This window comes from Aquarana catesbeiana, linkage group LG03, assembly GCF_042186555.1.
Source record: "Aquarana catesbeiana isolate 2022-GZ linkage group LG03, ASM4218655v1, whole genome shotgun sequence".
NCBI lineage: Eukaryota > Metazoa > Chordata > Amphibia > Anura > Ranidae > Aquarana > Aquarana catesbeiana.
Window position 1 is genome coordinate 228,112,290 of NC_133326.1, and position 13,655 is coordinate 228,125,944.

Genomic DNA, 13,655 nt, shown 5'->3' on the forward strand with positions numbered 1-13,655 from the left:
AGACCAGTCGGTGGCTTGCTTGAAGCAAGATGTAGCCATTACAAGCAGTTACCTGGAGAGTCTGGGTTGGATTCTCAACCTGAAGAAATCCTCCTTAAAGCCACTAAAAAGGCTGGAGTATCTGGGCCTGATCATAGACACAGCCCAGGAAAGGGTGTTCTTGCCTCCCGCAAAGATCAGCTCCATACAAGAGCTGGTGCGGATGGTCAGGTCAAAGAGAAATCCCTCAATACGTCTTTGCATGAGCTTGTTAGGAAAGATGGTAGCTTCATTCGAAGCAGTTCCCTATGCCCAATTCCATTCAAGGCTGTTTCAAAACAGTATCCTGTCTGCTTGGAACAAGACGATTCAAGCTTTAGATTTACCAATACGGCTGTCCCCAAGAGTTTTCCAAAGCCTCAGTTGGTGGTTACTAACTCGGAACCTGCTGAAGGGTAATTCCTTCAGACCAATTATCTGGAAAGTAGTAACGACAGATGCCAGCCTTTCAGGCTGGGGAGCGGTACTAGAGAAGACGACTGTCCAGGGACAGTGGTCAAGAACTGAAACAGCCTTGCCCATCAACGTCCTAGAGATTCAGGCAGTGTATTTGGCTCTGAGAACCTGGACCTCCAGGTTAAAGAATTGTCCTGTCAGCATCCAATCGGACAATGCCACAGCTGTGGCATATATCAATCACCAAGGGGGGCACCAAAAGTCTCTCAGCTCAGAGAGAGGTGAACCAGATTTTAACTTGGGCAGAAAAGAATGTCCCATGCCTATCGGCAGTTTTCATTCCGGGAGTAGAGAATTGGCAGACGGACTACTTAAGTTGCCAGCAGTTATTCCCGGGGGAATGGTCTCTTCATCCCGAGATTTTTTTTGGGCTTTTTGCCAAAGATGGGGGACTCCGGATGTAGACCTTCTAGCGTCCAGGTTCAACACGAAGCTAGTCAATTTTGTGTCCAGGACAAGAGACCCACTCACATATGGAACAGATGCGTTGGTGACCCCATGGGATCAGTTTTCACTGATCTATGCATTTCCCCCGATTCATTTGCTACCTCGACTTCTTTGCAGGATCAGGCTGGAAAGAAAGTTGTTAATACTGGTAGCACCAGCATGGCCCAGAAGGTCATGGTATGCAGAGATCGTAAAGATGGCAGAGGAGGTCCTCCCACTAAGGCCAGACCTGCTATCAACAGGGCTGATATTCCATCCTACCTTACGAACGCTAAATTTAACGGCCTGGCTATTGAGACCCACATTCTGAAAAAACGTGGGTTTTCCAGGGTAGTTATTTCTACTTTAATGCTAGGAAGCCAGCTTCTAGCGCTATATATTAGAGTCTGGAAAGGCAGAATTCTTGCCTTTCTACAATTGGGTGTAGAGATGAAGTTGGCCCTAAGTACTATTAAGGGCCAAGTCTCAGCCTTATCAATTTTATTTCAAAGACCACTTGCTATGCATTCTTTAGTCTGGGGTTTCATGCAAGGAGTGATGCGGAGCCCTTGGGACTTGAATTTAGTTTTGTCAGTGTTACAAAAAATGCCATTTGAACCATTACAGCATGTCCCCTTAGTCCTGACTAGGAAGCTGATATTTTTGGTTCCTATATCCTCAGCAAGGAGGGTTTCAGAATTGGCTGCTCTTTCCTGTAAAGAGCCATATTTTACTATTCATGAGGACAGAGTGGTGTTAGCCCTCGTCCAGGATTTTTGTCAAAAGTGGTTTCAGACTTTCATCTGAATGAAGATCTTGTCCTGCCATCGTTTTTTCCTAAATCATGTTCCAAGGAAGAAAAGTCACTACATTGTCTTGATGTGGTGAGAGCAGTGAAGATCTATTTAAAGAAAACTGCTCAGATTCGTAAGACTGATGTCTTATTTATTCTGCCAGAGGGTCCTAAAAAAGGACAGGCAGCGTCGAAATCCACTGTGGCTAAGTGGATGCGGCAAGTTACAATTCAAACTTATGATTTAAAGGGAACGATTCCCCCTTTTCAAGTTAAGGAGCACTCTACCAGAGCGGTTGGTGCTTCTTGGGCAGTGCGTCACCAGGCCTCCATGTCTCAGATCTGCAAGGCCGCGACTTGGTCTTCAGTACATACATTTACAAAATTTTATCAAGTAGATGTAAGATGGAATGATATTGCCTTCGGGCGCAGTGTGCTGCAGGCAGCAGTATAATTCCTCAAGGTCGGGGGGTGCTCTACGGGTTGTGTGTCCCTCCCTTCAAGTAGCATTGCTATGGGACGTCCCACTAAGTAATTACTTGAGGCTCTGTGTCCTATGATGTACGATAAAGAAAATAGGATTTTTTTAAAACCGCTTACCTGTAAAAATCCTTTTCTTGGAGTACATCATAGGACACAGAGCTCCCGCCCCTCTGTTTTATGGGGTGAGAGTATATTGCTTATATTGCTTATATTGCTTGGCTACAAAAACTGAGGACTCCTGGAAGGAGGAGGGGTTATATAGGGGAGTCAACTTCCTGCCATGCTGCTATAGGCTTATACCGAAAAAGACTGATTGCTGTAATAAAACCAAAAGATGCTTCAACAAAGTATTTGTTTAAGGGTGTGCACACTTATGCAATCCATATTATTTTAGTTTATTTATTTTTACTCCCCCCCCCCCCTAAAATATTTCAGTTTGTTGTTAAACTAAGTTGTACAATTTATAGGTCACAAATAAAGGTGGAAAAAGTTTTGAAATGATTTATCTTTGTCGCGTTTTTTTTTTCCAAATATAAATTTTTATTAAAGCGCCGGGGGGGCAGAGCCCAAAAAAATTACGTTGATATACATACATGAGCATTTCTGAATCCCAAACGTGAAATATCTAACAAGAACAATGACTATCGAAAGCATATGAAATTCACATAGAAATAACAGTTGTTTTTATCTAATAGACTTTGTCTGCTGACACATGAAACTGGTAACTGTAAATGTTATCGTCGGACTGTTACCGTAGGCTGCCCAAACCCATGGCTATTTTTCTTATAACTAAAATTAGAAGGAAAATGTATAGTAGCAGACTTAAAGGTAAGATAAGGGTGGAGGAGGCAAGATAGGGGTCGGAAAGAATAGGAGGTGGGAGAGAAAGGGGTAGTGAGGGCTGGGGGAAGAGGGGGTGGAGGTTCTCGGCAAATATGGCTCCACACAGAAGACTGGGCGTATTCAACGGACAGAAGGGGGTGTTTTATGATCCTAATAAGGTAAGCCTGTCATCGAACAATATGAACATATTCCAAAGTCTCCATGGTTTGGAGTGTTTGTCCTGTGTATTCTGTGTCGTGGCAATCGGGTCTTCAATCATTTTTGTTTCCTCCACTTTGCGCATCCAGCTCGCAATAGCTGGTGGCGCCTCTAGTTTCCATAGTGGGGGAATGCAGAATTTGGCAGCATTCAGCAGGTGACACAACTGATTTTTGGTAGATTTTTGCAGTGATGGTGGACACATGGAGAAGCAAGAAGGCCAGATCGTCAGGTATCTCATGTTCCGTGAACTTCTGAGTGACCCTCCGGACTTCCGTCCAGAAATGTTTCAGTCTGGGGCAGGACCAAAGGAGCGTTCCCCTGTCTGTCTGGCACCTCCAGCAACGATCTGAGGTGTTTGGATAGTACTTATTCAGAAGATGTGTGTGATACCACCTTGTTAATATTTTATAATTAGTTTCCTGTATTTTGGTACAGATCGATGACTTAAACGAAAATCTAAGAATAAGTATTTTTTGGTGGTCCGAGAATGAGCGGTGTAGGTCTGTCTCCCATTTTTGCAAGAATGGGAGATTCAGTGGCTCCGGGGGGTAACTAATAGGGAATAAGTCTTGGATAAAACATGCAGTAGTGTCCCTTCATTGAGACAGTAGTCCTCAAAGGTCGTTAAACTACAGTTGAATCCCTGAGGGTTTGTAAGGGTTTGTCACTTTTTTTTACATTACAGAAACCTGACAACAGGGGTGTGTAGACTTTTTTATATCCACTGCAGATTCCACTGAGCCTAGAGTCTGTCAAATAATATAAATGATTCAGTTGTTCATTGGTAAACTCACACTGGAGATCATGTTCCCATTCTTTGATGAAGTACAGTTTAGAACTAGACTTAGTCGCCTCAAGCAATTTATAGAGGGCAGATATCATTTGAGGCAGTGGACCCTGCTCAGCCCATAAGCGTTCAAACTCCGTAAGAGTAGACCTGATCTGTGACTCACGATGTGTTGCGACAAAATTGGCAAGTCGACGGTGTCCAGAAATCAAAGGGGAAGCTACCATAGCATTCTCTAAGATTAGTAAGTGGCAGCTGGTGCTCAAATTTTTTTGGGGGGCGCAAACAAACTAAAAAATTCTGAAAAAAAAAAACATCAATTGCCTCACTGTACCATCAATCGCAGCCACTGTGCCCATCAAACGCAGCCACTGTGCCCATCAAACACAGCCACTGTGCCCCATAAAACGCAGGCACTGTGCCATCAATCAATTGCCGCCACTGTGCCTTATCAAATGCTGCCAGTGTGCCTCCCGCCATCTGCACTTGCCTGTCTCGGTGGGACAGCTCCTTGAATGTCTTCTCCCGTCCACTCTTCCCGTCCTCTGCTATGGGTGGCCCCCTTTAGTTTCAGCCAATTAGGTGATGGGTAATAGATCGGAGCACCTGATTGGCGGAGCAGCGGTTTAGTGTTAGGAAAGCCGAATATTCGCTTTTCCAACACATTACAGCCTATGGCTTTAATCAGGTCCTTCAAAAACACCCCATCGCTGTAATTCAGGCACCCTGCGCCCAAAGAGGGGCCAGGCGCCTGAATAGGGGGTGGCAGCGGCAGCCAAAGATGGATTCATGCAATGCATGAGTCTATGGTGCTAGAGGGGGGTGGCAAGAGAGAGGGGGCGGCGCCACTGGTAAGTGGTATCACAGAATGACCCTGCACAAAACGTGCCAAGTTGTGAATGGCATCATTCACTCAGGATCCAAAGGAGGACAGCTGCTCACCAGGGGGGAACCAGTGAAAGCCACAATCCGGGGGCAGCAGTGAAGTTGGAGGAGCTAAGCTAGGGATCTATTCATTCTATCCCAGACCTTCAACACATGGGTGGTCAGGGGAAAACCCAAGCAGAACGGCCCCTGTCCTCCTTTGGAACCCACGGGGCATATGACAGATTCCGACCCGCCATAACCTTTCCCAATTATACCCACAGCTTTGAAGTCTGATGAAATCTCTAGTTGAGGATACGTTGTAGCGCTATTGCTCTGTAGTATTGAGAAATATTAGGTAGACTCAGACCCCCATTTCGCTTGGACCGCTGCAAAATCGCCATGGCTATTCTTGGCTTCCTGCCTCCACTCAAACCCGACAAAAAGGCTACGAAGCTTCCTAAAAAAATCAGGTAGGCAGGGGGATGGGTACCATCTGCAGGAGGAATAATACATGGGGTAATATTGTCATTTTAATGATATTTGTGCGACCCATCCATGTAAAGGTCTTTGTCCCAAGTTTGTAAATCTTGGCGAATTTTGTTAAGCAAGGGGGTGTAATTGTAAGTGTATAGGGTGTTTAGATTATCAGTGAGGTGTATACCCAAGTATCGCATAGTAAAGGGGAAAGCCCCTTTCAGGGCTGAAGCTGGTGCCGAAGGAACTGTGATTGGTAGAATCTCTGACTTAGTGTAATTAATCCAAAAATTTGACACCTGGCTATACGCTGATAATTTCTAAATCAGGTTTGGCAAGGAGACAGTGGGATCCAAAACGTGAAATAAAACATCGTCGACATACCCCGACAGCTTATGTTCCAAGTGGCCAACCGGAACCCCCCCTGATGTTCGGATTAGCTCTTATTTTCCGAAGCAGTGGGTCTAAGACCAAAGCAAATAACGGGTGAAAGTGGACACCCCTGCCTCGTCCCATTCCGAATAGGGAATACAGGTGATAATCCCCCGTTCACCTTAATCTGAGCCGTCGAGGAGACTTATAACGCCAAGATCCAATGCTTCGTATGTGGACCTATACTCAGCCTTACCAATACAGCGTTGAGGAAATCCCAGTCCACGCGATCAAAAGCCTTCTCAGCATCAGTGGAAATAATCAAATAAGGAGGCAGATCGCAGGTATGGGCCTAGTGAATGAGCTGGAGAGCTCTGATGGAATTACCATGTGCCTCCCGACCCACTATGAAACCTGTCTGATCAGGGTAGACTATTGTGGGAAGTAGGTGTTTTAGGCGGTTAGCAAGGATCTTCGCAAAAATCTTCAAGTCCGTATTCAGTAATGAAATCAGACGGTAGCTCTTCAGGAGGGTATGGTCTCTCCCTTCGGGAGAACCAAGATGTGTGCCAGCGAGGCCCCCTGCGAAGAAGCGCCCATTAGTAGCAAGAGAATTGAAAAATGTACGGGTTTGAAGCTGCTTGAAGAATTTCAAGTAGTAAGCTTTTGAGAAACCACCTGGGCTCAGGCTTTTCCCGTTAGGGAGAGACCGAACAGTAGCCGGGAACTCTTCAGTAGAGATAGGGAGCTCCAAGTCTGCCTGCTGCTCGGAGAATAGGTTGGGGAAGCCGGAGGAGGAGAGATGAGACTCTATGCATGTTTTTTTTGTGCCACTTTGGTTGAAGTAGTATTTGTGTTTAGGTTATATAGGGCTGCGTAATAGTCGTGAAACAGCTATGTGATTTTTGACGTATGCTATACCATGTCTCCAGAAGGAGAACGTAGCTTGTGAACATGTGAGGACATGCAACGTTTCTGGAGTGCCCGATCCAGCATTCTGCCACACTTGTTGCCATGCTCATAATATCTGTGAGCTACAGAACGCAGCAGTCGACTAATATGTCAGTCTAACAGTATAGAAAAGAGCACGCGCAATTCTGTCAGGTGTCTGAGCACATCCGGGTCCGCAGTTTGTTTCAATTCAGCTTGTTGCAGCGCCCTAAGGACCAGCTGGAAATCCGCTTCTATCCTCCGTTAGCTTAGAATCCCACGCAATAAGGGACCCCCTGATTACTGCTTTATGGACCTCCCATATTATACCATCATCAACTTTCCCATTGGCATTTTCAACAAAGTAGAGGGACAAAGTCTCATCTACTCCTGCAACCACCCATATGTCATCTAACAGGTTCTCACTTAGCCTCCATGACCAAGCTCCAGTCGACTTAGACGGTAAAGCCAGCAAAAGGGTCACCGGGGCATGATCACAGATGGTGATCTGTTCTATAGTGGAGTCTATCAGCAGGTTTGATCAGTCAGCAACAGATCAATATGTGTGTATACCCCGTGCATGCTAGAATAATGGCTATAGTTTTTTTCTGAAGCCTGCAGAGCCCACCAGCAGTCAACCGTGTGGTCCTGAAGGGATCTATGAAAATGCAGCAGAAAAGCATAGGAGTGTGTTAAGCGGCCTACCGAAAGGTCCAAAGTCGGGTCAGGACTCACATTAAAGTCTCTGCCCAAGACCAATCTGCCCTCGCAAAAAGTAGCCAAGCTTTCTAAGACCTTATCGGCAAACGAGAGCTGTTGTGTATTTGGGGCATACAATGTCGCAAACATGTAAACCTATCCCATAATCCTGCCTTTCAAGAACACGTAATGTCCTTGCGGGTCAATGTATTGGTTAGTAGGTAGGAACGGACAGTTCTTATGAATAGCAAAAGCGTAACCATGACTTCAGCTTTGGGGAAGTTCTCAGATTCCACTGAGAATAAAGGTGGGTGGGCAATTTGGGAATTGAGCTATCCATGAAGTTGGTTTCCTGCAGAAATAGTACCTGAGCCCCCAGTCGCTTCAGTTCAAGCCACAGTTTAGTATGCTTATGTGGAGAGCACAAACCTCGAACATTATATGACACTACCTTTTAACCATAACCATACCATTTCAGCGGCAGCAAATTCAAGCAAAACCGCTTGAAAGTTGACCCAGGTGTGAATAGCAATAGAACCAAGTCCTAGAGGTAAGACAAAGAGTAGTAGGATAAATATAGAAACAAAACATGAAGGGAAAACAATTTGAACCAGTAATGAGACCCATCAGAGGCCCCTCTGGGTTCGAGGTCAGCTGCATGCCTAACCCCGGCGCCCACCCGGCAGGGGAAGGCCACCTGGCTGAGGCTTAATGCCCTTAACCGCTTGCTGACCGCCTGCTGTCAATTGACGGTGGCACAACTTCACTCCTGCGTGAATCGCTGTAGCTGTATGGCAGGTGCTTTGAGTATAGGGCGCGCGGTGTAGGAGCTCGTGCGCGTGGCCGGCGACCATGCTTGCGATTGCTCCTGAGAACGGAGATCTGTCGGTGTAAACAGACAGATCTCTGTTATGTCAGGGGTGAGGAGAGCGATCTGTTCCTAATGCTTAGGAACAACGATTGGTCCCATCTCCCCAAGTTAGAATCACTCCCTAGGTAACACAATTAACACTTCGATCGCCCCCTAGTGTTAACACCTTCCCTGCCCATGACATTTATACGGTAATCAGTGGCTATTTATAGCATTGCTCGCTGTATAAGTGTCAAGTGTCCCATCTGTCCGCCGTAAAGTTGCAGTCCTGATAAAAATCGCAGATCGCCGCCATTACTAGTAAAAAAAAAAAAAAATAATAATAAAAATGCCATAAATCTATCCCCTATTTTTTAGAGGCTATAACTTTTGCGCAAACCAATATTCGCTTATTGTGTTTTTTTTATTTTTTTTATTTTTTACAAAAAAAAAAGAATACATATTGGCCTAAACTGAGGAAGAAATATTGTTTTTTATATATATATTTTTGGGGATATTTATTATAGCAAAAAGTAAAAAATAATGCTTTATCTTTAAAAATTGTCCGTCTTTTTTGTTTATAGCGTAAAAAAATAAAAACTGCAGAGGTGATCAAATACCACCAAAAGAAAGCTATCTGTGGGAAAAAAGGATGTCAATTTTGTTTGGGTACAGCTTTGCATGACTGCGCAATTGTGAGTTAAAGCGGCGCAGTGCCGTATCGCAAAAAAATGGCCCGGTCAGGAAGGGGGTAAATTCTTCCAGGGCTGAAGTGGTTAACAGGGCCTGTACCTAAAAGATACATTCCTATGGGGGGAACGTGATCAGACATTCGCTGTCCAGTTTGTGTTAGCTCCTCGTATATTAGAAAGCTAGAACTGCCCGGGGGAGTAGTAGACAAAACAAAAGCAAAGAAAGATCATGCCCCTCTGGCATGCTCACTAGAAAAAAATCTAAAGATAATGAATCCTTATAAATAGAAAATTACTATGCTGCGCTATCTCCTAACATTAGTTCCAACAAATATTTTTATATAATAAGTGCCAACTTTACAATAATGAAAAAATAATAATAAGAACCGTGATAAACTAACAAAAAATATAATATATTCCAAAGCTGTATATAGAGTTTTTGATTGCTGTAATGATAAATTCTGTGTTAAGTGTCACATTCCACAGACAAAATAATAAGCAAACTAATAAAAGTTATATATATGGTGCCACAAACGTGAATCATAAAGTGCTATAGTGCATATAACAGGGACGTTCTAATCAAACGCAGATCAGTCCAACATAATCGGTATATAGTCCTTATTGGTGTCCTTAAGGTATAATGGTGACTTCATAAAAACGTGGAAACGTGTTGCAATGTCCACACTCAGGTGCTCCCCACCCTCAGGCAATGGCCGCTCAATTTAGAGCGTTATTGTACAAACAAAAAAGCCCCAGTACAGGCTACTCACATGGGTTAGGTGCATTAAGTACACCAATCTGTAATGTGCCTTAAAACGCTGGCTTTTGGTTGAAGTCATATGTCTGCTCTCTGTAAAGCAGACCAGCTGCTTCCTGCACCGTCCTGTTCCCTCCTCTACGTGTGACGATACAAGGGAAATTCATATCTTCCTCAGGGGGCTGCTCCATGTCCCCCCTGAGGAAGATGTCCAAGCCATGCCCCTTTCTGAATCGCTTTTATTCTGTCTACTTTTTCTTTCCTTACTATTACCTCCTTCGTTGTGACTGGTCTCCTGTTATAAAACTTAAGGAATCTGCCAACTAAGTATTACCGTATTATATGCTCATTATCAGGATGCAATATATACTCTTCGGATAGAATCTAGTTATCCAATTTTATCATTTACAGCACATTCACCCGAGTTTGACATGGGTATGTTTACAGCAATTTTCTGTTTCTTCTGGTTCGTTTTTTTTTCCCCCCATTTTCTCCGTTCTCGCTATTCTTTTTACTGTCTGAGAATTGCATGGAACAATACATGGCATGAACACATTGGTATGCTGTACCCCTGTAGATGTGAACAACGTAGTTTGTTTGATGGTCCTATAATACTAATGATAATGTGCATGCACACATGCTTGCTTGGATGCACTTGTTACAACTCTGTGCATGTATTAACCTTCCTTGTTAATGCACATCCATATTGAACCAGACATAAGCTGTACTTTTAAATGCTAACATACTTGAATTGCACATGTTAACTGTGTCTGTTATGTTAAAATTGCATAGATGAATTAGATATTGTTCTATTTGCTAATACAAATAATGTTTTACACTATTTATGAGGGGAAATGGAATCCAGAGCATGGGGAGGTCCTCTTTATTATTGGTGGGTGATTTCTTTGTTTGCATTGTTTACGGTTTATCATGTCTGAGGAAGGGTCCCTGCACAGCTTCGAAGCATTGCTTTTCTATTCTAGATTTTTTCTGTTTTGAAACAGGCTTGTTGGTGTTCTGGTGACATACCTTATCCAAAATCTCCTTCAGGACACAGTTCAAAGGTTCTCCTTTGTCAAGACCTCCGTCTTAATTGATAATATTTAGCAAGTTTCTCTTTACAGTTTGTGTTAGATGAAAGAGTTTTAATTAAGTTTTTGAGTCTCAAATAGGAAAAAAGGTTAAGTGAATGGCTTTGTGTGTGCACAACAGAAGATATTTCTTGAATAATTCCCAGTGCTATCATGATTCAAAAAAGTTCTTGTCCAAATTAAGATTGCTTCTCATCAACCGAGGCACTGAAGTTTCCAAGGATGAGCAATCTGGGGTGGTATACAGCCAACAGTCTTAATGCCTAGGTTTTTCCATCATCAGGTGTCGGTAGATGAGTAACATTAGAAAGCGCCTTTACTCCTATAGATGAACACCGATGTCTTCAAATGAATGTCGGGTCAGTGTAGAGAGGTCTAAGATGCTATTTAGATTGAAAGTGGATTGCAACTTTCCCACCCTTTAGATTTTTCCTGGGCAGTAATCTTTTCTTTAGCAGTGAAATACTAAGAAGTTGCTTGGTACTGCTGCATTTAGGATGGGTCCTGCTTTTTCATCTAGTCTAATTTTTTGTGATGCAAGTTAGGTTACAGGATTTAGAACTAGAGTAGGCACCTGCATTCTTTGCTTTTATTTTTAAAAGATGATTCTTTGCAAATTATTGTTGTGTATTGAGAAATTATACAGAATTCTTAGTCATTTTCTTCACTTTTTAGGTGCTTTTTTGCAGTCGGTTTTATTTGTTTACAATAATCTGCTATATTTAAATAATGCTGTGTGGATTTTTTGATCTTTTATGGCCTTTCTTTCAGTTTCAGAATAACCAAAAGAGTAATCTATGCCGTGTGCCCCCATTGGAAGAACAACAAAGTTGGAGGTGGAGCAGATTCCTAAAGAGGACCACACTGACAATGTTTGGTGTGGGGTTTGTTATCTCAATTGTTTCAGTATTTGTAAGAAGAAACGCTACCCAGTAATGGCATAAGTTTACAAAATATTCCTTTTAGTGAGGTATGGCAAGTGTTTTCTGTTAAAGAATTTAATTTTAATTTTTTTTTAATGATATAGCAGTACACCAAGCTTCAAGATTGTATAGCACACTATGCTTCTATATTTTATATGTCCTATTTAGATTCACCTGCTATCACATAAGCTGTCTTTTGAAAATGAATCAACATTTTCATAACCTACCACAAGCTGTAATTTTTTGTTTTTTGTGGTTCGGTATTTTTCTGTGTTCTTTCCTTTTAAAATAAATAAAAATGTTGCTTTATTCTGGAATTGATTTACTATACAATATTTTTGTATATAGGATATGTGGTGTTGCTTGTAGGTACTACAATTAACATTTACTTATGCTTTGTACCTTTGTTGCAAGACTGCATGTGTCATTGTTTCCACTTTGTAAAAATAAAGCTTTCCACAGACTTTACTTGTAATAATTACAAATACAGTATAAAAAGATCCTGCATTTTGAAGTCTTTGAGATATATGTAAAAGAAAAAGTAATTTCTCTTAAGACCATTGAAGGACACAGCTCTTCTATGTTTTGACAATGGGGTTTTATAGCGCCGCCTACATGAGTAGCATTGCCCATGGGAAGTCTTAGCTGGTATAAAGCTGCTATAGGTGAGAGTTATTTACGCCTAGTGTATGGACCTGGTTCCCCTTTTTTTTTTCTTTTTTTTTTTTTTTCTTTTTTAGGATTTTTTTTCCTTTTGGAGATCTCCAGGCTGGGCAACGGGGTGGATAATCTAGATCCAGTGGTCACCCGGGTCTGGCCAGCAAGCGCATGCAGACCTTTAGCTAACGTCTCACAGGGACATACATGATCCGGCACTTAAAGTCTGTGTCAGTGATTTCTCGGCCTACAGCCCTTCAGTGGAGAGGAGGATCTCTATCAGGTGCCTGCAGTCCATGTCGTAGTCTGTCAAGGGAAAATCGACACCCCCCCCCCCACTTCGGTGGAGAAGAGGATCTGTCTCCGGAGCCTTACCTTCATGCTCCGCTGGATCAGGAAGTAGATGACATGCCCTCTTCCCTCCCTGGACGTGGTGTGGGATGCAGGTACTCCCTGGGATGTCAATCATGCAGAGTCTCCTCCCACTGGCCTCAGGTATCCCTGCCTGTCCTTGATAGAGCTTCCCTCTTACCTCCTCCGTCTTTCTTGGGCTGCTGGGCAGCCTGGGTTTCACTGCGTGGGGAGGGCATGCTGTGCGGTCCAGTATCTGCATCTTATGGAGCTCTGGGAGGCTTCATTGTGGTCACCGTGTGGTTTGGGCAGCCAGAGCCCATCTTCCCTGAGATCCGGTGGCCATTTTGGAGTGGACCCTTCAAGTAGAATTGCATGGTGGCCATTTCTCTTTCGTTCATTGGCGGATACAGCAATCTTAGTCTTGACCTTAGGGTTCTGTCGCCACCTTTAGGAGTAGGACTAGGCAGAACATTAAAAAAAAAAAACCAGCACCTCCCAGGGTCGGTCCTTCTTGACAGTAACCCCCCCACTCTGCTCCCAGCAGCTCATTTTTTTTTCTGCCTAGTATAGAAGGACCTGACTCCCTGCTGGGACCTGTGGTTCCTTGGATTTTGTTTTATTTCTTTTTCCTTTTTTTTCCCTGTGATCTGCAAACAGCCGGGCTGGGTGACAGGCTGGATAATATAGATCCTGGTAGCCTCCCCAACCTGGCCATCGATCGCGCGCAGACCTTAGCTCCGCGCTGGGTCGGCTGCGACAGGCCCCATTCTGGACCGGGGGCGGCCGGCGAGGTACAGTCTCGCAGGCGCACATATGACAGGGCTACTGCTGTCTGGCTCAGTGTCTCCATGGCCAACAGCCAATCAGTCGAGGCGGGAGATGGATCTGTCTGTGGAGTGCAGCCAGCTATCCATGCAGGAGGGGTAAGTATGGGCTCCACTGGTACAGGCACAGTGGAGCA

The 13,655-nt window shown here is 43.7% G+C and overlaps 1 protein-coding gene across 1 annotated transcript in view; it reads left to right on the forward strand.

Moving 5' to 3' along the window:
- The window catches only part of ASZ1 (ankyrin repeat, SAM and basic leucine zipper domain containing 1), a 450,104-nt gene extending 437,909 nt beyond the window's left edge, over positions 1 to 12,195 (forward strand). The window contains exon 13 of the mRNA XM_073619829.1: positions 11,532 to 12,195. Within this exon, the coding sequence (XP_073475930.1) occupies positions 11,532 to 11,696 (165 nt within the window). The 3' untranslated portion in view covers positions 11,697 to 12,195. The remainder of the gene's footprint in view (positions 1 to 11,531) is intronic.
- The last annotated feature ends 1,460 nt before the right edge of the window (positions 12,196 to 13,655 follow it).